Here is a 25,559-nt window from a genome sequence, read left to right as displayed (position 1 = left end):
GTTAATTTCAGTCGAATTACTGGAAAACATGAAAAATACGTGCAGCAACGCTAGTAGTTATACTTTTCGTCGTGTAATGAAGAATTAAAAAATATTAATCTGTAAGGCATCCCTAAAGAATTTCCATGAATTTCTCTTTCTTCCATAATTCATTCATTCTTTCATTTTTTTTTTCCAAATTTTTCTTCTAGAACATCTTTACAAATGTGCTCAGGAATCCTTGACCCCATTACAGCAAAAGTTATCCCTCCAGAAACTTTTACTGAAATGGCGTCAAGGAATTTCTGAAAGTAGTTTATTTATTAAGGGGGTTTCAAACAAACTTTTCTAAACAGATTGTTAAAAAAATATCCAGGGACTCTTTCGCTAGGAATTATATCAGGATTCCTACAGCAGTTCTTATAGTATTTCTTCCAAACGATCAAAAATGCTACCTGTAATTGTCAATAGTATTTCTATACGGTGTCAACACTAGAAATTCCGATAAAAAAAACCTGCAGTGTTTTCTATTCATATTCTTTTGGTTGAAGCACCGGTTTTGGCCATACGCCAGTCACGGTGTCTCTGGTAGAACAACATTAATATAAAAAAAATCAGTATCGCTAAAACATCCACCAAATGAAAGCTTAGGCTTTCCCCTTTCATTTGAGACCTGTTTGAAAATGTTCTATCGGGGGGTCCTGAACATTTTTTTCAAAACAGTACAATGCCCTTTTTTTAGTACTGATTTCTTAATTATGGTTCACACAGTCATTTTCTTTCATGCTTATCTAGGTAGCCATGAGAAATTTTACTACGAATAGTTAACCAATTAATAAAAAGGATTTAGATTTAGCATTATACCATTCTATTTAAACCAATTATATACACGACATATCGATAAAGTAAATACGGATAATACGGCTTACAAATGCTCACTACTGTACATTACTACAGCTCAAAGAAGCTGTCGATCATATGCTTCGGAGTTCTCCGGAACCTTAACATGATTTCAAGCAACTTGAAAATCGAAATGCACGGTTTCACTGGTTTGTTTCTCGTATTTGCTCAAACCACTTCCTGTGATTTCACAAAACTCTGGGATATGATAGCGGATATATGGAACTTCGAACTATTGGGTAAGCAATCCACGTTATTTAAAAGTTCTCAACTTTTCTGCAAAATCATCATCCAGACTCGTTTGAAAACAACTTTTATGTACCTGATCAGAATGATCAAGCGCCTGAAATACATTTTTTCATTTAAAAGAGATAATTTACAGAACAGTACGATAAATTACAATTGCTAGCAAACTTAGATCCCATTACACTTCCAAAACATGCCGATTTTTCAAAAGCTTCTGACAGTTTCATCTAGTGAATCCACATTTGTTGTGGCGTTGGCAACTGATGATCCTCACCTGTGATAAAATAATTATTTTAAGGTCATCTTTATGAATCACACAATCAAACTGCTGATACTTACCCATTCCTTGACATTATATGGATCAATGTATTATACTTTTTTGTCAATTGGATTTACAACACCTAGTGTCATATGCAAGGAAGGTGGTGGGCAATTTGTTCGTCGGGTGATCCATCGAGCAGTGGATAGTAAATACAATTGAAGAACTGTTCCGGCAGTTTATGGTCCGAGCCGAAACTTTTCCATTTCGCGGACGCGTATGTGACAAAGTATTCGTGGATGACCAGCTAAATTGGATAAATCTTATTTGTGTGGTACAGTATGGGCAAGGAAATGTTGAACTACCTCCCATTATTACGAAAAACAGATTGACGATTTTCAAATCTCCAACAATGGAGCACCAAAAATTATTCAAAAGCAACAGTGTCTTCCACATTTTCTCAATATTGCCATATTTTTCTGGAACGCCAGAAGCAAGAGCAAGCAGCAACAGTATTTTTACGCCAGTATCCTTACATCGGCCTTGAGTCCCGATGACGTCGGAATAATGCTCTATAATCGACAGGGTAAATGATTAAAGGACCCTTCTTCATCGCTTGCAGATCGAACTGCCCAGGCCAACCCCCCTTTTTGGACGTCACATAATCAACTAACTCCTGAACGTTCTTCTTCTTGACATTAACGTCCTCACTGGGACAAAGCCTGTTTCTCAGCTTAGTGTTCTTATGAGCACTTCCACAGTTATTAACTGAGAGCTTTCTTTGCCAATGTTGCCATTTTCGCATTCGTATCTCGTGTGGCAGGTACGATGATACTCTATGCCCAGGGAAGTCAAGGAACTTTCCTTTACGAAAAGATCCTGGACCGACCGGGAATCGAACCCAGACACCTTCAGCATGGCTTTTCTTTGTAGCCACGGACTCTAACCACTCGGCTAAGGAAGGCCCCTGAACGCATTTATATGCATTTACATTTACGTTATTACAGTTTCTGCATTATCGTTCAAATCAAAGTGCAAATGTGTTACCTCTAAAAACCCCTGAACTGATTGGTTAGGTCTGCTGATTTTGAAAGCGATGTTTGGGGCGATTGTAACATCCAGACCCCTTAGACAGCTGCTCAACTGCAACGCTCATCTGGTGCTCAAATCAATTTTTTTTAATCAGAAACAAGTCATCAGCGTACAAATGGGTTTTTTAGGTTGCACAGATGTTGAATAAGATTCTCAGTTGAGTGGTAAACCGTGTAGATTCGACAACCAACCAATTCAATTGGCACTTACTGTTTGCATTACTGTGTCTACCACGTTTTCCCTTTAGTTTTGGTGAGATTGTTGTTCTCACATCATTACATGCTTCGAGTGGTAGGTTTTAAATTGTGTTTATATTTATACAGTGCTACAGTTAACTCTCCCTAACTCGATATTGAAGGGACCATCGAGTTAGGGAGGTATCGAGTTACAGAACACAAACCCAGTGCAACTGCGATCCAAGGGACCATCGAGTTAGCCATGAAAATCAACTTTTACTATGGTTCTCTAACTCGATATCGAGATACGGAATATCAAGTAAGGGAGAGTTAACTGTATATTCAAAAGTTTGAACTGGTTACTGAACGAATAAACGTGCAAGCTCGACATATTTTTGTAGGACAATACCAGACTGTAATCCTAATGTCGTGAAGAATGTGCTGTTCAATAATATCAACCACTATTGCTGATAACGGTTGCAGACACAAATTCTTTAAACACAATACGCAAATCTTCGAACGATTGTCTTCATGGCTTTTCGGTTTCATGTTTCAGGTCTCCTGACAGAGTGTAGTGTAAATATATATATATTTATTATTAGGTGTGAAATTTGGATATATTTATTGTAATCATTAACAGGCATACCTCTAATCAGCAAACCAAAATGTTGACCCAAAACAATGAATTTATAAACTTATCACGCGACACAAGCACCAATTTTTCGCTATACCACCTTAGAACGCGACAACTTAAGCAATGAAGCGTTATAACGCAGCGCCGATTTTCCTACCATTGATGCCAATGTAGCTGTTTTTTGCAATCTGTGAAACCATTGGTAATGTAATGATCCATGAGTAAATGTTTTCAAACGCTTTGGTTATAACTAGTCGTAAAAAGCAATATCTTATAAAAATATATTGAAAAAAGGCTCAAGATCTCTCCAGCCCTTTTCAAATGTTTGTCCAGAAATATTTGTCATGGCCTTCTACGGTTCTATTGAGTTGTCATCATATGGTACAAGCGATTCATTGTATCATACTATTGGTGGAAGAAGATCACCTATGGTACGTATCTCTTACTAAAATAAAAAAAAATGTTCAGGACCCCCCGATAGAACATTTTCAAACCGGTCTCAAATGAAAGGGGAAAGCCTAAGCTTTCATTTGGTGGGTGTTTCATCGATACTGATTTTTTTATATTAATGTTTTCTACCAGAGACACCGTGCAGTTGTAACCATAGTGGATTATACACCGTTTTACATAGCCAATCAGCATAGAACCTTTTGTGTTCAGAAGATCACATTCACTTGATAGAGCTACATTCATTTACTCGTCCAAATTGATTCAAAACATAAGAAAAACAATTCATTTTTCTTATAATTTTAACTCCCATACACCTAATTTGGCCAGGGCACTCCTTATTTGGCCACTCTCATGAGAAATCAATGCGATTGGCCAATTTAGGAACCAAAACTAAATCTCTGGCCGAAACTGGTTCCGTTGGCCTATATTGACCAACGGGATTTTCAAAGCGAAAAAATGGTTATAGCTCAGTTTTGATATGTTACACACATAATACGGATTGAAAGCTTGTATTTGACATATTTGTAGTATAAATACGGCTTACCATTACATTTTAATTGACATTTTCTCTTAGGCTGGCCAAAACCGGTGCTTTTACCCTATTGGGCACAGATATCCGTTACGCTGAAAGCGTAGCTATTCAGCAAGACCAAGCTAAGTGTTGTGGGATCGAATTCCGCCGGTAGATAATATTTTCGTAACGGAAATTTTCTCGACAGGGCATAAAATATCTTCGTACCGATATACAAATGCAAAAATGGTTACTTACTTTTGCTGGCTCTACGTCCTTCAAGACATGACCTGCGTCACAATGTTACGCCAACTAACTCGGTCCATGGCTGCTAACCTCCAATTTCTCGATCGCCCCACACTTCCAAGATCCTGCTCCACTTGGTCGAACCACCTAGCTCGTTGCGCTCCCCTTCGTCTTGTACCGGCCGGATTTGAGGTGAACACCATTTTTGCGGGATTGTTGTCCGGCATTCTCACAACGTGTCCCGCCCATCGTACTCTTCCAGCTTTGGCGACCTTCTGGATACTGGGTTCACCGTAGAGTTGCGCAAGCTCGTGGTTCATTCTTCTCCTCCATACGCCATTCTCACATACTCCGCCGAAGATCGTCCGAAGCACACGTCGTTCAAAAACTCCTAGCGCTTGCAGGTCCTCTTCGAGCATTGTCCACGTCTCATGCCCGAAGAGGACTACCGGTCTTATTAGCGTCTTGTACATGGTACACTTAGTACGGAAGTGAAGTTTACCAGACCGCAAGGTCTTGTGGAGTCCATAGTAAGCACGACTTCCGGCGATGATACGTCTTCGAATTTCTCTGCTGCAGTTGTTATCCGACGTTATCAATGATCCGAGGTAGACGAATTCGTCCACCACCTCGAACTCATCCCCGTCGATCGTCACGCGTCTGCCTATGCGAGCTCTATCGCGCTCGGTTCCTCCAGCCAGCAGATATTTCGTCTTCGACGTATTTACCTTCAATCCAACCCGATCTGCTTCACGTTTCAGCCTGGTATACTGTTCAGCAACCACCTGGAACGTTCTTCCGACAATGTCCACGTCGTCAGCGAAACAAATGAACTGGCTGGATTTATTGAAGATCGTGCCCCGCATGTTGAAGCCCGCCCGTTTCATAACACCTTCTAGCGCAATATTGAACAGGAGGCAAGAAAGACCATCGCCTTGTCGAAGTCCTTTGCGTGTTTCAAACGGGTCCGATAAAGCACCCGATATCTTCACACAGCACTGTACACTATCCATCGTAGCTTTGATCAGTCTAGTCAGTTTCCCGGGAAAACCGTTCTCGTTCATAATCTTCCATAGCTCTTCGCGGTCGATGGTATCATAGGCCGCTTTGAAATCGATGAATATGTGGTGCGTAGGGACTTGATATTCGCGACACTTTTGGAGGATCTGCCGCAACATAAAGATTTGGTCTGTCGTCGATCGACCGTCCACAAATCCGGCTTGATAACTTCCAACAAATCTGCTTGCCAGTGGCGATAGACGGCGGAAGATGATCTGGGAAAGCACTTTATAGGCTGCATTAAGAATGGTGATCGCTCGATAGTTCTCACATTCTAACTTGTCACCCTTTTTGTATATTGGGTATATTATTCCCTCCTTCCACTCCTCCGGTAGCTGTTCTGTATCCCAGATCCTGGCTATCAATCGATGCAGACAAGTGGCCAACCTGTCCGGGCCCATTTTAATAAGTTCCGCTCCAATACCATCCTTTCCAGCTGCTTTGTTGTTCTTGAGCTGTTTGATAGCATCCTTAACTTCGCCTATTGTGGGAGTTGGCACGTCTCCCTCATCCGCCGTACTGATGAAGCTATTCCTCCTGCTGTCTTGATCTTCCTCCTCTGCGCCGTTTAGGTGTTCATCGTAGTGCTGCTTCCACCTTTCAATCACCTCACGTTCGTCCGTCAAGATACCTCCATCCTTATCCCGGCACATTTCGGCTCGCGGCACAAAGCCTTTGCGGGATGCATTTAGTTTCTTGTAGAACTTACGCGTTTCTTGAGAACGATACAACTGCTCCATCTCTTCGCACTCCAACTCTTCCAGGCGGCGCTTTTTATCCCGGAATAGATGGGTTTGCTGTCTTCGCTTCTGTTTGTATCGTTCCACGTTTTGACGGGTGCCTTGCTGCAGCATCATCGCCCGCGCTGCATTCTTCTCGTCCAAAACCTGTCCAGAGCATTGAAAAGGCAAATAGGCAGCTATGAAAGTATATTTACCAAACTGTGTTTCAACAGAAACACCTAAAGTTTCAAAAACTTTAGTTTCAAATGACGAAAACAGTTGATGTTTGATACGCCTATGAATGATGATTGCAACTCCCCCACATGCCCCATCAAGTCGATCATTACGATAAACAAAAAAGTTAGGATCTCTTTTGAGTTTAGATCCAGGTTTTAAATACGTTTCGGTAATAACTACTATATGCACGTTATTAACCGTAAGAAAATTAAACAGCTCGTCCTCTTTACCATTCAGAGAACGAGCATTCCAATTTAAAATATTTAAATTATTATTTGGATCCATTAGAAAAACGTAATCCAATAACAATGAGCATGATCCAATCCAATCCAATAACAATGAGCATGATTATTATCTTCCTGATGGGTATGATTCATGATCAAGCGATCGTTAACTGAAAAATGAGCATTGTTCGATACTCTACCAGGCAAATTCCGGAAACGACCGTTATCGTAACTGATATTATCTTTCATCTGCCTGGCACGAGCCTCAATGACCCTTTTGCGTGAAGGACAATTCCAAAAATTGGACTTATGGTTAGCCCCGCAATTACAGCATATGAATTTGGTGGTATCTTCCTTCACTGGACAGACGTCTTTGGCGTGAGAAGAACCTCCGCAAATCATGCATTTAGCATCCATGCGAAATTTTTTTGTAACATGACCCCACTTTTGGCACCGACGGCACTGAGTGGGGTTCTGGTAATTTCCTCCAGGTTTCTGGAAATGTTCCCATGTCACCCGGATATCGAACATAAGTTTTGCTGTTTCTAAAGCTTTAATATTATTTAGTTCTTTTTTATTAAAGTGAACTAAATAATATTCTTGAGAAAGCCCTTTCCGAACAATGCCAGATTGGGTTCTCTTTTTCATAATGATTACTTGGACTGGGGAAAATCCAAGTATATCATTTATTCCATTTTTGATCTCTTCAGGTGATTTATAGTCACTTGAGAGACCTTTCAAGACAACTTTGAACAAACGTTCAGTTTTGTCGTCATAAGTAAAAAATTTGTGCTTCTTCTCTTCAAGATGTTTGAGAAGAAGCTCACGATCTTTAAGAGTTTCCGGCAAAACGCAACAGTCTCCTTTCTTTGCGATTTGGAAGGAAACCTTGATTCCCCTAATGGAGTTCAAGATCTCCTGCCTAAATCCCGCAAATTCGGAACAACTGACCACGATAGGCGGCACTCTTTGCTTCCTGAATCAAAGAGCCTGGGCTAGAGGCTGCTTCGTTTTGGTGTTCGGAAAATTTGTCTAGAGCATCGAACTGATTGCTCATTTCAATACAATTATTCATTTCGCCCTTGGAAGAAAGTTCGCATTCCGGATAAACGTCCTTTCTTCCATTCTTGCCACGTTTAGTGACAGTTTTAAATCCCACTTTTTTGGAAGGAAGTTGTGAATTCAGAGATTCACCCTTCATTTTGTTTGTTGTTGATACCATGTTTAGTTAATAAACGAAAGAAGACGTGACCTTCGAGAGGTTTTTTTCCCTAGACGGTGTCCAAGAAGGATTACCACCGCTAGCTTTCGCCAACGGGTCCAACGAAAAATCGAAGGCACGGGTCCAAACAAGGATCGTAAAGGGATCAATAGTAGAAAAAATAGTACTGAAAAGTACTGTTTTAGTAGCACTGAAAAGTACCGTTTTTAATTTTAGCACTGAAAAGTACTGTTTTTGTAGCACTGAAAAGTACTGTTTTATTGCTTTAGGTAGTTTTTAAGAAATCTTCCAAGAGCAGAGAGAATTCGTGTACGCACAGCACGAAGGTACGATGCGCACTATGTTTTTGCTGTCATCTTTTCTATCTGTTCTGTGCTGAAAGCGTAGCTATTCAGCAAGACCAAGCTGATCGGATCCCGCCGGTAGATAATATTTTCGTAACGGATTTTCTCGACAGGGCATAAAGTATCTTCGTACCTACCACACGATATACAAATGCAAAAATGGTCAATTGGCAAATAAAGCTCTCAGTTAACAACTTTGGAAGTGCTCATATGAACAATAATCAGAGAATCAGACTCTGTCCTAGTAGGCACGGAACGCCAGCAAAAAAGAAAAAGATATGTATTTGTTCACTTACTAGGAATTTATTTTATATAAAATTCTTGTAATCCGCTTACTGCTCCATAAATTGAGAAAAGAATAAAAACCTCATTAAGGCACTGCTGGGAAATTTTCTCTAGACTTTTATGCTGCTTTTCAAGATAAATATAACAAAAAAAGATTAAATTTAAATGAATAATTGTATTTTATTTTTATTTTTGCTTATTTTTATCATTGAACATATCTATCGTTTTCTTTCTTACTATTTCTTTCGAAATAATTCCAGAGAATCCATAAAACAATTCTACCGTTCTCGGTAAAATCGTTTAAGAATTTATGAATAAATCTAAAAAGAAGTCCTCCAGGGCTCTTGTTTTTTTCTCATTCCTACGAAAGTGTTTTTACTGATTTTCTCAGGAATCTCTGTAACGATTATTCGGGCAAACCCTTAAGAACATGCTATCCGATTCCTTGAACAATTAGGTACCCCTCCAGAAGACCTTCCATGAGAAAATGGTGAAAATAGAGCAGAAGATAAAGCCATAAAAATATTCCTCTTGTATAAAATGTCTCAAATAAACATCCGGTCAGAATTCTTCAAAAAAGTAGGTATGTGTATAAGGAATTCTTTTTAAAAATTTCAAGTATCTTCAAAAACTTTGTCAATGTAGGTAGGGTTTCAATGCTAGTAATGGACCCCTTAGTAGCTGAAATTCATTCTAGACGCTTTTCCGCAATGATATCTCAGACGCATATACGTTTTTTGGAGTCTAACAACAAATTCAATGTCTTTACTTCATAGTACGTCTATGAAACATACAAAATCATTCGATTTTTCCAGCGAAATATGCATTTGAAAAACTGTTGTCCGAATGCCTATTATGGAACCGCCCGGGGTCCATAATAGGATTGTTTACAAATTTGACGTTGCGTATTATGGACCCTCCATTTGATTCCCATGTAATCAAGCTCACTGCCGACGAGCCTATTATGGACCCACCTGGAAATGCGTATTATGGACCCTCTTGTGTGGTTTCATTTACAAAACTGTTCAAATATCTGTATGTATGCGTCTCAAACCAAATAATTTGCCTGAAATTGCTGACTAACAATGTAATCGAAGTTCCCCCGGTGGATTTTCATAGGAATACAGTTGTTTTGAGTGTTAATTTTATGTTTTTCTGTAGGGGGTCCATAATACGCAAAGGGTCCATAACCGGCATCAACTCCCTACACTGAGCCAACTTCCTTGCTAATTGTTATATGGAAGACATATACTCTTGCACTATTAGAATTCCATATAGAATTCACCTTAGAGTAAAAACTATTGTTGAAAGCTATATGCAAAGCATGTGATATGACTCTAGGGCGAGGTAGTTATTACTATGTGCTAAGCATTTTATTTTCAGATTTCAGCAAGCATACGCATTTCATCAGCTAGTATGATAGAAGCAGTTGTACCTCGTTGATGTAATTTATATGTATAATAAGTTATTTCTATATGCGTCTAACTTGATTTCCATTTGTAACTAGGGTAATGATTATAGTGTTTTTTTTTCTAAACCGAATTAAATAGACACAAATATTGAAACTATTCAAGTATTTATTAGTGGCAAAATTATTACAATGCATTATCTTGTCCATTTTGGGCAGATAGTACAATGGGAACGGGGTAATCGTTAACCACGGCTCTACACTGTTGAAACAAGTTATTCGAAGTATCCATGCAATTGAATTTCCGCGAGACTGTTGGTCGACTTGATGTTTTCTCTTCCATTCGATCCATGAACACTAAAATAAAGAATATCACGCATGAAATCAGTTATCAATAGGCTTATAATATTGGTAAATTGTTGTAATGTAATGTCTTTCTTGGTTGTGGAAAAGCATTAATTACATTCTATCTACTTACCGTATTCAATGAAGTTTCCGGGCGAATTGTCAATCGAGCGCGGCATGCGGAAGCCATTCTGCGGTTTGTCCAATTTATAATGGATTCCAAGAAAACGAAGCGCTTGTACACAATTCTAAAATGAAACATAATTTACAATCAAGTTTTATTTCGTAAAATGCTATACTTACAATCTGTGATGTCGAACAACGTCCGTCCTTCACAAATTCTGCAAATCGTCTACCTTTATTACAGTGTTTTGCAATTGACATGGTCTACATGCATATAATAGCTATAGTAATACCGAGATCGTTAAAGTTATATGCAAAGCATGTTCCGAATATATCTTGTATGCATATAATATTGGCGTTGATCGGTAACTTTATTGTTCATTTGATTGTAGGTGAATCCGACCTGCTTTACCAATGTAACTCATATGGTTACATATGAAACATGTGTGTCGATCAGGAAGTAGAATGTATAAGAAATTTTTGATAAAATTAACTGACAGATTTATTTGAGTGTATGTCTGATTACACAGCGCAACAAAAATGACATTTTTGCGTGTCTCAAGGATCAAGTGTCTCTAGTAGATTTGGGGTTGCTGAATCTGATGCCGTTCTCAGAAATTTCCCAGCACGTCACAATTTTTAGCTACAGGTCGTCAAAGTTGTATAAAACATTGGTTTTATTGATGTTTACCTGAAATTTGAAGTATATTTCATCAAACTTTTTTGTGATCTTATCCACCAAGCATGCAAAAGAGGACTTAAACTTACGTTTTAGATATATTTTGGTTGAAATTTCACGATTAAATTTAGATTAAACCGATCTTTTTGAACATGCTTGCAGTTTTCATACAAAATTCTTCGTTTCTCTTATATGGCAAAATACAATACTTTTCTGAACCATCAAAAATAACTTTTCCGTACCGTCAAACGGGGCTTCTTTTGACATTATTTCCACATTCTTCAACTTTGAGGATTTGTAGCTCTAAGAATTATGGGTGGATTTCGATAATTCTTGCATATATCTTAGTTGTTATGGGTTGTAACAAATGTGCAAAATATGAAGCAAATCCATCAAGAAATAAAAAAATTGCTTGAATAGCGAAAAATATGTGTACTTTAAGACAAAAATGGGGCTACTTTGGACACATTTAGAAAACAATACGATTTGATAATATAATGATTATTTTCGCATAAATTTTGAACTGATTCTATAGATTAACGTCTATTTTGACGTTGTTGAACGTTTTTCGTTGATAAACATAATTAAGAAAATTGTAAAGCGCGAAAAAATACACATACCTATATAACACTTTTTAGCAAAATATGGGTTTGTAGTGTTTTATTTCTAGTATGAATTTTCAGTTTTACTTTCTTTTAAATAAAACTGTCAGCTACGACTGCTTGATTGTTTAAGTTGACACAATCGAATGATGCAATTACCAAGTACTGCGACGATTAATAAGGTCTGATTAATAATGATTAACATCTGTTAAAATTCTTAATGTTATAATAATGATATGTAGAAGGATCTCATCAATTCCTGTAACTAAAAGTAATTTTTATTTAAAGTGTAATGCATGAAGTACTAGAATAATGTTTCGAAAGAGGCAATTAACATTTTACATTTGTAATTATTTTGGTTCTCAATTGTTTTGATATGGCTTAATGGTAGTCTATTTATAGCAGATGAAGAATGAAATTGTTTTGTACTACGGACTCATGTTAAAATGACCGAGAAATATTTTTTCAAGGAATATGGTTTGAGTTTACTACCAATACATAATAAAATATATATATTTGATGACTATTAACTTTCCTGAATCCTTGGTTAATTTTTGTGTTGTTGTAAAATATAATAACTAACGTTTTAACATAAAATAAAAGTCGTAAAATTAAGACCTTTGATCAATTATTTTTGTAACACAACAATTTTTAACATAAAATTATCACAAATGTTTATGAAACATGACGATTCGATAGTTTTGTGACGCTCCCAATAACTTTCCACGATATGTGAAAAATTCGAACAATGTTTACATAGCAAATGTTTTGTGCCTTGTGAATATGTGTTCGGAACTTTTAAATATATTTTCCTGTTTATCCTGTTATTGTTGATGTTGTTCCAAAAAATGTTCATGTCTGGTTGTAGAACATGTTTTGGTAAATAAAAGTGCTGAAGACACAAAATAGCTCAGATTAATATTTATGCTGCAAATAAATCAAAAACACGAATGTCCAAAGTAGCCCCCGGAATCAAAAGTAGCCCCGTTTGACGGTATCAAAAATGTTATAAACTTTGATGATAAGTATTGTTATACACATAAAGTTTGAATTCTGTGGCAAATTAAGTAAATAAATTGCCATACAAGCTGGCAAACTTGCATGCAACTTGGCTGAAATAGTAATTTTTTGCATTTTCAACAATCAATTGTAATTGTAATTTGTAATTGCTCAATCCACACCCTGGCAGACAATTATCCGCCCATCTAGACACGGGCTGGGTGAGGACCTACCAAGCCTCCCCCGTTAACATGTCCTATACCGTTTAGCACACCGGGATCTTCCACAAGCAGGTGCCGGAATTAAAGCGGTCCCACAAGCTTCAGATACATTAAATAGATATAGTCCCTCTGGCGCTAAACCAAATAGCGGCCTCCATATCATCACTAGCACTGCCTATCCCGCACGCCAAACAAAATGCCGGAAGTAGCGTGCCGTGTAGAACATCCGATGTTCTACACAGCACATCACCTCCGACACCATGCTCAACGTACAGCAAAGACATCGCTAATAAAAAGCGGAATGCGTCATTCGATTCAGTGCCAGAGGGACTATAAATGTAACGAAGAGGAAATGAAAAGATAGTAGAGATGGTTTGGTTGTTGGATTGCTGAAACGAGGAGAAATAAAGTCATTACGTTAAAACGTGGTTTTTATAGTTGAATAAATGTATCGATAGTTTCTCATCTGTTTCTTTTCCGTGTCGTAGTTGCGTCGATTCTATCCACCTCGAGTTTTGTCGTCTCCGCTCGAGCAATGAGGACCACGATGAAATGAAAATATAAAAAAATATAAAAATATGAGCATTAGTCTATTATTTAACCCTTTCTTTCCCACAGCTTTGTTCGACAATTTAACTATCAAAATTTTATTTCTAAAAAAGTGCTTGAACAAAAGTTGTTTCAAATAAGCTATATTATTCAAAATCACAATAAAAAAAAATTGATTGTTTTTCAATAGTTAGTTGATTGTTTTTCAATAGTTTGACCCTTAGGTCATTTATTTCGATGTTTGATGAGACACAGGAGCGTATACATTTATTCCAATCATTATTGAGCTACTCGTACCAATTGGGTTTAGCTAGCGTTCGTTGAAAATCGGTGGATCACCTGTGCTACCATGGGAAAGAGAGGGTTAATGTGGTTCTCATTTGCTTTTAATACCTAAGTAACATGTGAACTCTGCCTCTATCAAAAAATTCTAATGAATTATATTTTATTCTCCTGCACTTTCCCTAACACAAAGTATTCCTATTTAATAAGACATTTACAAGTGCAAAAGCGCAAATAAAAGTGTGGGACCTCATCGAATCATGTTGATGCCCTCAGAGCACTCATTCTTCGATTTGCGAAAAATGAGTCCGCTGAAAACACCGACCCGACTCGACGCAATCGCGCACCTCTACCAACGCCTCCGCACATGTAAAAACTTAGTTTAAGTGATCAAATATTAATCCTTTCTTCGAACCTAATTTAATTATACATTGGGTTATGCTATGCTTCGCGTGTGATACGAACAATTAGATTTAACAATATAATGCATTAGCATCCAAACAAATACCCTAGAAAATTTTCTTATTGTCCGACAAACATTTCAAAACAATTACGAACTGCAAGAATTCAACGGTAACTTTACTCAACAAAGCTTTCATTCGATCACCCTTAAAATACACAGTCATCAGTAGACCCTGCACTATAATATCCTCCTAATATAACGCAGAGCTAAAAATCCTCTCTTGCGTTACCCAATCTGAACAGGAAAACATTTTCAAATACTTCCCATAATTTGTGCACGGCAAAACAGATTCCACTTTCTACGTAATGTAACCTAGCATGAACAGCTGCCCAACTCTCCAGACCTGCGCCCTCCAAGATCCAAGGTGCTGCTGCCTTACGTTCAAAACTTCTTTCCTCAAAGTCTGTCTATCAATTCCGAACTCTATTGCATACTACCATACCAATCAGACCCTATTCCTGACAAGACACAGAGTCATAACCCCAATGTGATGGATTTACCCAGTAAATCCACAACCTTGTCCTAACCCCTCTTACGCTTCGCTATCCTCGAAAGTCACCCATATTGATGCTTGGCAAAAAATATCAGTATTCAATCCACAAATCCCAAATTACACCACATTACGTTGGTCCGTTTGGCGTCGCCGGTGGATACCTGTTCTGACATTCGTTTCTTTCAAACCCCATTTCAACCATGTCCCCCCACTTTATCAATACGAATGTTGACGAATCACGATAATCTGAAGATCGTGACCAGAACGGAGGTAGGATAAATCACTAGGGACCAACTACCACCAATTTTTTGCATTTTCAACAATCAATATCTCAAAAACTAGACGTGCTATGATATTTCTGTAAACAGCGATGGATTCAGCAACCCTTAATTAAGTAAATAGAAGTATTTTGAAGCTGGAGACAAAACCGTGTTCCGCAGTGTTATCAGACTCTGATATAATTTCTGCAAAAAAAAAGTTTGCTCCATGATTTCAATCAACAGATTAACTATCTTAATTTAAGACGAAACTAGAAAAGGCCTTGCTAATTCAAATTATATTACTGAAAACAGTTTTTGATGAAGTTCCATTTTGAAAGTCTAAAGCATTTCTCTCATAAATCTGCTTTCATTACCATAAATACGATGGCATTCCACAATGATCCAACTCTGAATCCCATTTCAGACTACTCCAAGGCGACCTGCAAGACCCTGTACCTGATGGATCCCCTCCGCATCAACCCGGAACTGATCGAGCACGTCCTGCGCTACATCGTCGAAGGAACAACGGACCACGGCTGGCCCCAGGAGGGATCCATCGTCATATTCCTTCCAGGTCTAGCGGAGATTCAAACCATTCACGAGGCGCTAACGGATAGTAAGTTGTTTGGCCCTCGGGAAGGTAAATTTATCCTGGTCCCTCTGCATTCCACCTTAACCAACGAAGAACAGGCGTTGGTCTTCCGAAAAGCGCCCAAGGGCAAGCGGAAAATCGTCCTCAGTACCAACATTGCCGAAACGTCGGTCACCATCGATGATTGCGTGTTCGTGATAGACTGCGGTCAAATGAAGGAGAAGCGATTCGACTCGAACCGGAACATGGAATCGCTGGAAGTTGTGTGGGTCTCCCGAGCCAATGCCCTCCAGAGAAAAGGTCGTGCCGGGCGTGTCATGCCCGGAGTTTGCATCCATCTCTTCACTAGGCCGCGATTTACGAATCACATTCTGGGGCAGCCCGTTCCGGAAATCCACCGGATACCACTGGAACCGCTGCTGTTGAGAATCAAAACTCTGGACACCTTGCAGGGTAGTTCGTTGAAGGAAGTTCTGATGGCCACAATCGAGCCACCATCGGAGGAGAACATCGAAGCGGCCAAGAAGCGATTGATCGATGTCGGAGCGTTCGATTTGGGGGAGAACCTGACTTCGCTTGGACATCATTTGGCCACCCTTCCGGTCGACGTGCGGATAGGAAAGCTCATGCTCTTCGGAGCCATTTTCCAGTGCCTGGACAGCGTCCTGACCATCGCGGCCTGCCTCAGCTTCAAAAGTCCCTTCGTGTCACCGTTTTCCAAGCGGGACGAAGCAGACGCTCGGAAAAGGCAATTCGGGATCGCCAATAGCGATCACCTAACGATGTTGAACGCCTACCGGAAGTGGAAGGAAACTACGAAAAGGAGTCGATACGCTGCCCATTGCTACGCCGAAGAGAACTACCTCTCCACGAAAACGCTCCAGACGATAGGCGAGATGAAGTACCAGTTCCTAGAGCTGCTCGTCTCCATCGGATTTGTTCCGGTGGACCTCAGCGGTCGTCGAGGGAAGTTCGTCAAAGATGAACTCCTTGAACTCACCGGCCCGGATATCAACGCCAACGGAGAGAACAATCGACTCCTTGCAGCTATCCTCTGTGCTGCCCTCTACCCGAACGTCATCAAAGTCCTCACCCCAGAGAAATCCTTCATCAGTGGAGCCGGAGGTGCCGTGCCCCGTCTCCCGCAACCATCCGACCTTCGGTTCAAAACCCAACAGGACGGCTACGTGTTCCTGCATCCGTCTTCGATCAACTCCAGGTTCGGCCACTTTAACTCGCCCTTCCTGGTCTACCAGGAGAAGGTCAAAACCTCCCGAATCTACATCCGGGAAACCACGATGGTCCCCCTGCTCCCAATGGTGTTGTTCTCCGGAAGCGATCTGCGGATAGAACTGCACGGTGGAGACTTCGTCATCCTGCTAGAGGACGGATGGCTTGCTCTGCAAGCGGAAACGCATCAGGTGGCGGAGATGATGAAGTTCCTGCGGTTGGAGCTGGCCAAGATGCTGGAGCTGAAGATTAGTGATCCGCTGATAAATCTCGCCAACCATGAACAGGGACGGAAGGTTATCGGAACGATTGTGCAGTTGATTACGAAGGAGTAGGGTTGTAGTTTTTGGACACGTGAAAGATTCGGATATGTCTATATAAAATGTACTGTTAATGTAATGGTTGTACCCCAGTTACTCTTGTATCAAATGTTGTGCAAATGGACACAATATGTAAATGTTTATTAAATTATATTTATTATCATATTAAAATGAGCTTCAATGGTCTCCATTTATTCTGAACGAAACTCAGCGATGGGCAATGCGGCATAAACCATTTTATGAGACGTTTCGAATCATATGTTTTTTGTTTGTTTACCAGCTTTGAAACTTGCTGGCGGGCCCATTTATTTACGTTCTTTCTAGCGCCACATTTGGGAGACGCTCATTCATTAATGCAACGAGCTTTTCAATCTTCCCCAGTAAAATTTAAATCAGCAGGCAGGGATGAATTTATTTTATTTACTGATAATATCAGACATGTAATCACGTAGAAAAATAGCCAGAAGGAAAACGAAAATGTCATCATCAACAAAAACGTTACCAGCGCCATTCACATATCATGCTAGTTTTTAAAACAATAACAATGAGCGACCCGCCAGAAAACGTCAAACGACTGTCTCGTAAAATGGCTTATACAGTTAACTCTCCCTTACTCGATATTCCGTATCTCGATATCGAGTTAGAGAACCATAGTAAAAGTTGGTTTTCATGGCTAACTCGATGGTCCCTTGGATCGCAGTTGCACTGATTTTGTGTTCTGTAACTCGATACCTCCCTAACTCGATGGTCCCTTCAATATCGAGTAAGGGAGAGATGACTGTAGAAAAAAATACTTAGGCGCCACCATAAATTACCTAACGTTCCAAGAAGATGGGGGAGTAGGGTAAGGGATCTAATTTTCGACCCTGTGCTAATTTTCGAACCATTGATAGAACTAACGTGATTTAAAGTACTATTTAACATTTTGAAACCTTAAAAATTCACTGTAATGTGTTATTGTTGTTATACTTGTAATGATCTAATGAAAATTACATTTATATAACGTAGTTATGATCTTAAATTCATTTATCTGATTTTCAGGTGTCCGAATCAGTCCTGTTTTCTTCCAATGATGAAAAATCGTCACATATGCAAAAGACACAAATCAGTATAAAAACTGATCAATGAAATACTCATTCAATGAAGGTTGATAAAAATAGATCAAATTTAATCTTATTGTGTTGAATTATATTCATATATAAGCAAAAATACATTTAATTATACGTTTAAAATTGTTCGAAAATTGAAACACCATGTTTCAATTTTCGACCGGTCGAAAAAGCATGCCATGATTTCAGAAAACGATGTGTTTCAGTTTTCGACCCACCATCAGAAGTAAACATTCGTTCATCACGGTGGTGCTTATTCTGTGAAGTTAAGGTGATTATAGACCGAAGCCACACCTCAAATTTTCAAGAGCACAAGACTGAAGAACCAAACAGCGCTCCGCGTTAAAAATTTATCCCGTTGGTCACCATCAGCAAGCAAGTAATTTGATTGGTTTTTCAACGCGAACTGTTGCTAGATTCTTTAGTCTTGTGCACTTGAAAATTCCAAGTTTGGCTTCGTTTTATAATCACCTTAAATCGCTTGTTTCAACGATTTTCATCAAAAATGGTGAGAAATATTCTGATATTGCATTAATTCCACCAAAACTATATACCTTACCTTGATACCTTGATGGCTACAGCGCACTGTGGGACGAAACTGAAAATTGACGGTCAAAACCTCTTAGAGGCGTTTTAGCCCATAGGTGTCTTCGGGACATTGTTTTGAATTAGCATCCCGAGTAATAATAAAAAATAATTTTTAAATTAGACTAAATAGAGCAAAAATATTTTTTTGAAAAAAATTTGTTTGGGCGATCATTACTTCAGCAAAGATTTAATTCTTTTCATTTTCAACAGCTTTGCTGAACATACTTGATATTTTTGACATCGTTTTCACGGTTAAATTTTTAAATTTAACCTATTTTACCATAAATATCAGTTTTTTGACCATTTCTATGCTCAATGTACAATTTACGAACATGACATGTTCTACAACATTTTATGTTTTACAAAAATACACAAATTTGCCGAATATACCAATGCTGTGAAATCATCACATTCCAATATATAATGAAATTATGTTAAAATTTATATAATTTTCGACCATTTTTCTAAGTAAGTTTCTTCTGAATCGGCACTTTTTGGCAGCTATATTTAGTATACTTCGACGCCTTATTATATCAGTTATAACCCTATGGCAACAGAATGATCGGGTCTCACAGGGCTCATTGATTTCAACCATTTTTTTGACAGGCATGGAATTTTTTTTTGACATCAGATAGTTTTTGACCTTTTGTATGCTCATAGTGCAATCAACAAACTTGGGATTTTTTATATCACAAATCTTAACAACTATGTCGAAGTCATCTGTAAAAACTGACAAGCTATCAAAAAACAATATTTTATTGAAATAAATACTATTTTTGAGAATTTAGTAGGGCAGGTTAGTAGTGTTTGATCCTTTGCTCGCGTCACTTGCTCCTGCGGGGGCGGGTGATGTGAGCAGGATCAATCGTGTCGCGCGTCGCTCGCGTGGCATGATCTATTAGTGGCGCGGATCGCGAAGCAGGTTAGTAGTGTTTGATCCTTTGCTCGCGTCACTTGCTCCTGCGGGAGCGGGTGATGTGAGCAGGATCAATCGTGTCGCGCGTCGCTCGCGTGGCATGATCTATTAGTGGCGCGGATCGCGAAGCAGGTTAGTAGTGTTTGATCCTTTGCTCGCGTCACTTGCTCCTGCGGGGGCGGGTGATGTGAGCAGGATCAATCGTGTCGCGCGTCGCTCGCGTGGCATGATTTATTAGTGGCGCGGTTCGCGAAGCAGGTTAGTAGTGTTTGATCCTTTGCTCGCGTCACTTGCTCCTGCGGGGGCGGGTGATGTGAGCAGGATCAATCGTGTCGCGCGTCGCTCGCGTGGCATGATCTATTAGTGGCGCGGATCGCGAAGCAGGTTAGTAGTGTTTGATCCTTTGCTCGCGTCACTTGCTCCTGCGGGAGCGGGTGATGTGAGCAGGATCAATCGTGTCGCGCGTCGCTCGCGTGGCATGATCTATTAGTGGCGCGGATCGCGAAGCAGGTTAGTAGTGTTTGATCCTTTGCTCGCGTCACTTGCTCCTGCGGGGGCGGGTGATGTGAGCAGGATCAATCGTGTCGCGCGTCGCTCGCGTGGCATGATTTATTAGTGGCGCGGTTCGCGAAGCAGGTTAGTAGTGTTTGATCCTTTGCTCGCGTCACTTGCTCCTGCGGGGGCGGGTGATGTGAGCAGGATCAATCGTGTCGCGCGTCGCTCGCGTGGCATGATCTATTAGTGGCGCGGTTCGCGAAGCAGGTTGGTAGTGTTCGATCCTTAGCTCGCGTCAAATAATTTATCATGGTCTAATCGCTTATCAAAGTGAATCCTGTGACCCAACGATCCTCCCCATTAACAAACATCCCTCCCAGTAACCTTTGTGGAGATGCAGAGGTAAACACGGTCTCCATATAGCAAAGGTTACACACTAACATTCCTTCCTCCAATCCCACCTGACTGCAAGGACGTGGCCGGCGCCGTTATTGACCCTGTATAAATAGAGGCACTGAATTATGCACACTGAAGAAGATTATGGCCTATCCCAGCCGAACTTCTTGTTGATTCTTTGTGCATTTTCACTGACTTCGGTCAATCACGGAATAGCAACCATTGATATGTGTAGTCAGTCTAAGCTAAGCTAAGCTAAGCTATAAATACTATTTTTGAGAATTTACTACGTAGGTTTCTCATGTACCAGCAATTTCGGACACAAGTTCACTTGGGCCGGCACAACAAATTGGTTGAAAAAATGAGAGGAATTGTGTTCAACAGGCTAAATTATGTTTTACTCTCAATTATTATTTGCTTTTTATCATAAAATATATATGATCGGTGTTCAGATAGACTGGACCAGATGAAATTTTGGTGTCATAGAGATATGTTGGTAACACGATCATTTTTGATTTTTCTGATAATATTTTGATACAGGCGTATCATCAAAAAGATAAGTTTCATCATCACAACAAATAATGCAAATATTTTGATATTTTGAATGCTTGGGGTACGTTTTCCTAAAATCATTAAAAAACACTTGGTTCAGTCTGTTTGAACACCGACCATATTATTATTTGTTCTTAATTTTTTCACGCATTGGGACCGAAGCCAAATTATCGTCGACAACTACGATTTGATGCTAAAATTGAGCAGCTTTAGTGTGATAAAGTTGTTTTCTAATATGTTATTTTATGATATAACTAATACAGAGTATTGCACTGTGCGTATACAAAAGGTCAAAAAACTATTTAAGATCAAAATTCCAAGCTCGTCAAAAAATGGTTGAAATCAATAAGCCCTGTGAGACCCGATCATTCTGTTGCCATGGGGCTTTATCTGATATAACAAGGCATCAAAGTATACTAAATATGGCTGCCGAAAAGTGCCGATTCAGGAGAAGCTTGCTTTGAAAAATGGTCGAAAATTATATAAATTTTAACATAATTTCATTATATCTTGGAATGTGATGATTTCACAGCTTTGGTATATTCGGCAAATTTGTGCATTTTTGTAATAAGGTACCGTGGGGTAAGTGGATACAGCAAAATCAATAGTCAACTTCATTTTTATGTACAGCTAACGTTAATAATGTAATTCAAACTTTTTTCTGTGGATGACAAATGAGGGACTATTATACTTCAAAATCGTCAATTATTTTGATTTTTCTGATTGTTATGTATTGAGCATGTGGTACTTGAAAATTTGCGTCAAATGATCAACTTACTCCACCATGGTGGGTGTATAAAAAAACTCTATTCTCAAAACAAATGTCATGTAATCATGTATAGTAAGAATGATATTACTGTCATTCTTGTTATAAGTGCTTTGTTATATATTTTGATAGCTTTAAAATAAAAAAAAAATCTTTATTTTATCAAAATATTATGGGAAATATTTTTACATTAGTTTACACTTATTCGAACAAAAACAAACGTTGTAACTAGAATATTTTGGAGAAAATTCATTCATTTTATACACCTGAGTTCTACAAAAGAATTGAGGATTATTCAAACGATGTTTTCGAAAGACACTCTTAGATTAAAAATTTTAATTACATTAACTTTTTTTCAACATACTGAAATCTTTTTATTCTATTTATGGAAATATTTATATCATCTGTCTAGAACAATCGATATGGTCAAAAAACGTACGATAATATGCTTTCAGCTGGAGAATTTGTATATTTTGCTTTTTTGCATTTCAGCTTAAGAGTTATGTTTGATCTTTCGACCTTGACGCTTGCTTTTGCCGGAGCGAGCGACGAGGGCAGGATCAAACATGTCGCGCGTCGGTCTAGTAAGTGAAAAAGTGGCGTGATCGGGGAGTTCGGTTGGAGTAAGTGAAAAAGTGCCGCGATCGGCTAGTTCTGTTTGATCTTTCGACCTTGACGCTTGCTTTTGCCGGAGCGAGCGACGAGGACAGTATCAAACATGTCGCGCGTCGATCTCGTAAGTGAAAAAGTGGCGTGATCGGGGAGTTCGGTTGGAGTAAGTTAAAAAGTGCCGCGATCGGTTCGTTCTTTTTGATCTTTCGACGACCTTGACGCTTGCTCCTGGGCAGTGCGTCAAGAAAGCCCGAGCTGTCGTCCGTGTTTTTTTTTCGGGTCGCGCGCCTATTTTTTTTTCTGAGTGCTAGCCGAGCAAACGAGTGAAGCTGAAAGTGGATTGTGGCTGCTCAGTCAAGGATAACGGATCAATTGGTGAGCTCGTTTCATGCTACTATTTCTAATCTATAAAATATGTATGACTACACATTTAATCGTTACAATGGTGGGATGTAAATATGATGTTTCAACAAACTATGGATGGTTCGTCACTGTGAGTGTCGACACAAACTCTGATTCATGATTTATTTATGTTTAAATTTTTTTTTTCAGAACGCCCCTTATATACCTTTATTTTTGTAATTAAAAAAACTTTGAATGGTTCGACACTACAAGTGTAGACTTGCGAAAGGTTCACTTTATTCAACAAACTTTGGATGGTTCGCCACTGTAAGTGTCGGCATAAGAATAAGAGTGTTCTATGATGTCCCAACCAATTGAGTCTTTTGTTTCTTTTCAAATGAGTAAAATATAATAACACATGCTTTCGTACTGACAGCTGTAGGAATGTTACATTTAGGTATTTGTTCAACAAACTTTGAATGGTTCGTCACCTCAAGTGTCGGCATAATTTTCCTCTACATAGAAATTATATGAACAATTATATTTACGTATAAGCATGTATATATCTCACAAATCATTGTTTATCATGGTCTAATCGCTTATCAAAGTGAATCCTTTGACCCAACGATCCTCCCCATTAACGAGCATCCCTCCCAGTAACCTTTGTGGAGATGCAGAGGCAAACACGGTCTCCAAATAGCAAAGATTACACACTAACATTCCTTCCCCCAATCCCACCTGACTGCAAGGACGTGGCCGGCGCCGTTATTGACCTTGTATAAATAGAGGCACTGAATTATGCACACTGAAGAAGATTATGGCCAATCCCAGCTGAACTTCTAGTTGATTCTTTGTGCATTTTCACTGACTTCGGTCAATCACGGAATAGCAACCATTGATATGTGTAGTCAGTCTAAGCTAAGCTAAGCTAAGCTTTGCTTTTTTGCATTTCAGCTTAAGAAAACCACGAAAAAAATTGTTAGAATTTTTCAATTTTCATTTTTTTGTACTAGAAAGACTGTACAACACTTTTAGGTGGATTAATTGAAATTTTCTCAGGTCAATTTGGCAAAATCAGGCTAGGAATGAAAAATGTAATAGGAAAACAACACTTGATGACACTAAAGCTTATTCAAATCCGCGTAAGTAGTCTGCCAATATTCGATAACAATAGTTGATCCACTTACCCCATCCCGTTTAAAAATGCGGGTAAGTGTACCATAACCAATATATCTGTATTTATTTACAAAAATTCCTTTTTTTTCATTGTGATTCATACAATTAGAACTGAAATGTTCATCATGTGTTGAAAAAACTATTAGTTTTCGATTTAAGGCAGAGATACAATGGATTTTTTATCGACAGAAAACAACTTTAAAATGAATTGATTTTTGCAGTCAGCAAGTTTGCTTGTGTTAGTGCACGTGTAGTATCAGTTTTGCAGTAGTATCAGTGTGTACGTGAGAATATAATCTTAAATAAAGCAAAGGTGTGAAAACATTCGAAATATTAAAGTATTTATTCTTATTACGAACAAATGATCCACTTACCCCACTGATACACTTCCCCCACGGTACCTTATTTAAAATGTTGTAGAACATATCATGTTCGTAAATTGCACATTGAGCATAGAAATGTACAAAAAACTGATGTTTATGGTAAAATAGTTTAAATTTAAAAAAATAACCGTGAAAACGAAGTCAAAAATATCAAGTACGTTCAGCAAAGTTGTTGAGAATAAAAAGAATTAAAACTTTGCTGAAGTGATGATCGCCCAAAAAAATTTTTTTTCAAAACAAATATTTTTGCTCGGGTGCCCTATTTAGTCTAATTTAAAAATTATGTTTTATTATTACTCGGTATGCAAATTCAAAACAATGTTCCGAAGACACCTATGGGCTAAAACACCTCTAAGAGGTTTTGACCGTCAATTTTCAGTTTCGTCCCACTGTGCAGCGTAGCGTCACGCTATTGCCGGGCGTATTGTAGAGCTCTATCTTCGTCGGTCTTGGGCGAAACTTCTCCAGTTGCTTCGAACATTTAGGGTCGCCAGGTCCTCTTCCACTGCGTACAGCCAGCGTATTCGTGGTCTTCCCCGATTCCGCCGACCTCTGCCTGGTTCCCTGCTGAATATTATTTTCGCAATTCTTTCTTCCGACATTCGCACTAAGTGTCCAGCCCACTGAAGTCTGCCGTATTTTACACGATTGATAATTGGGTCTATTATACGACTGGCGTGAGGTGAGAATTGTCGGTGTCGTATAGCGAGGTGACAATTCTCGACTCGAGTGAAGTGACTCTCCATTTGATTTGCACGGCGAGTCACTTCACTCGAGTCGAGAATTCTCACCTCGCTATACGACACCGACAATTCTCACCTCACGCCAGTCGTAGAATAAACCCAAATATTCGCATCTTTGTACACTTGATACAACTCGTGATTCATGCGTCTGCGCCACACACCATTTTCGAGTTTCCCACCGAGTATTGTCCGCAGCACTTTACGCTCAAAAATACCGAGAGCTTTCCGGTCTGACTCTTTCAACGTCCACGCTTCGTGCCCGTAGAGAGCCACCGGAAGAATCAATGCTTTTGTTTCCGTTTGCAAGCTGCGGGACCGAAGCTGGTTAC

At 39.1% G+C, this 25,559-nt stretch overlaps 1 protein-coding gene across 1 annotated transcript in view; it reads left to right on the top strand.

Moving 5' to 3' along the window:
* Nucleotides 1-17,326, top strand: part of LOC5577436 (putative ATP-dependent RNA helicase DHX57) — a 33,055-nt gene extending 15,729 nt beyond the window's left edge. Inside the window, exon 3 of the mRNA XM_001663313.2 lies at nt 15,435-17,326. Within this exon, the coding sequence (XP_001663363.1) occupies nt 15,435-17,167 (1,733 nt within the window). The 3' untranslated portion in view covers nt 17,168-17,326. The remainder of the gene's footprint in view (nt 1-15,434) is intronic.
* The last annotated feature ends 8,233 nt before the right edge of the window (nt 17,327-25,559 follow it).

Source organism: Aedes aegypti, chromosome 3 (assembly GCF_002204515.2).
Source record: "Aedes aegypti strain LVP_AGWG chromosome 3, AaegL5.0 Primary Assembly, whole genome shotgun sequence".
Classification (NCBI taxonomy): Eukaryota; Metazoa; Arthropoda; class Insecta; order Diptera; family Culicidae; genus Aedes; species Aedes aegypti.
The sequence above is the reverse complement of the archived record's forward strand: the minus strand, read 5'-3'. Positions and strand labels throughout refer to the sequence as shown.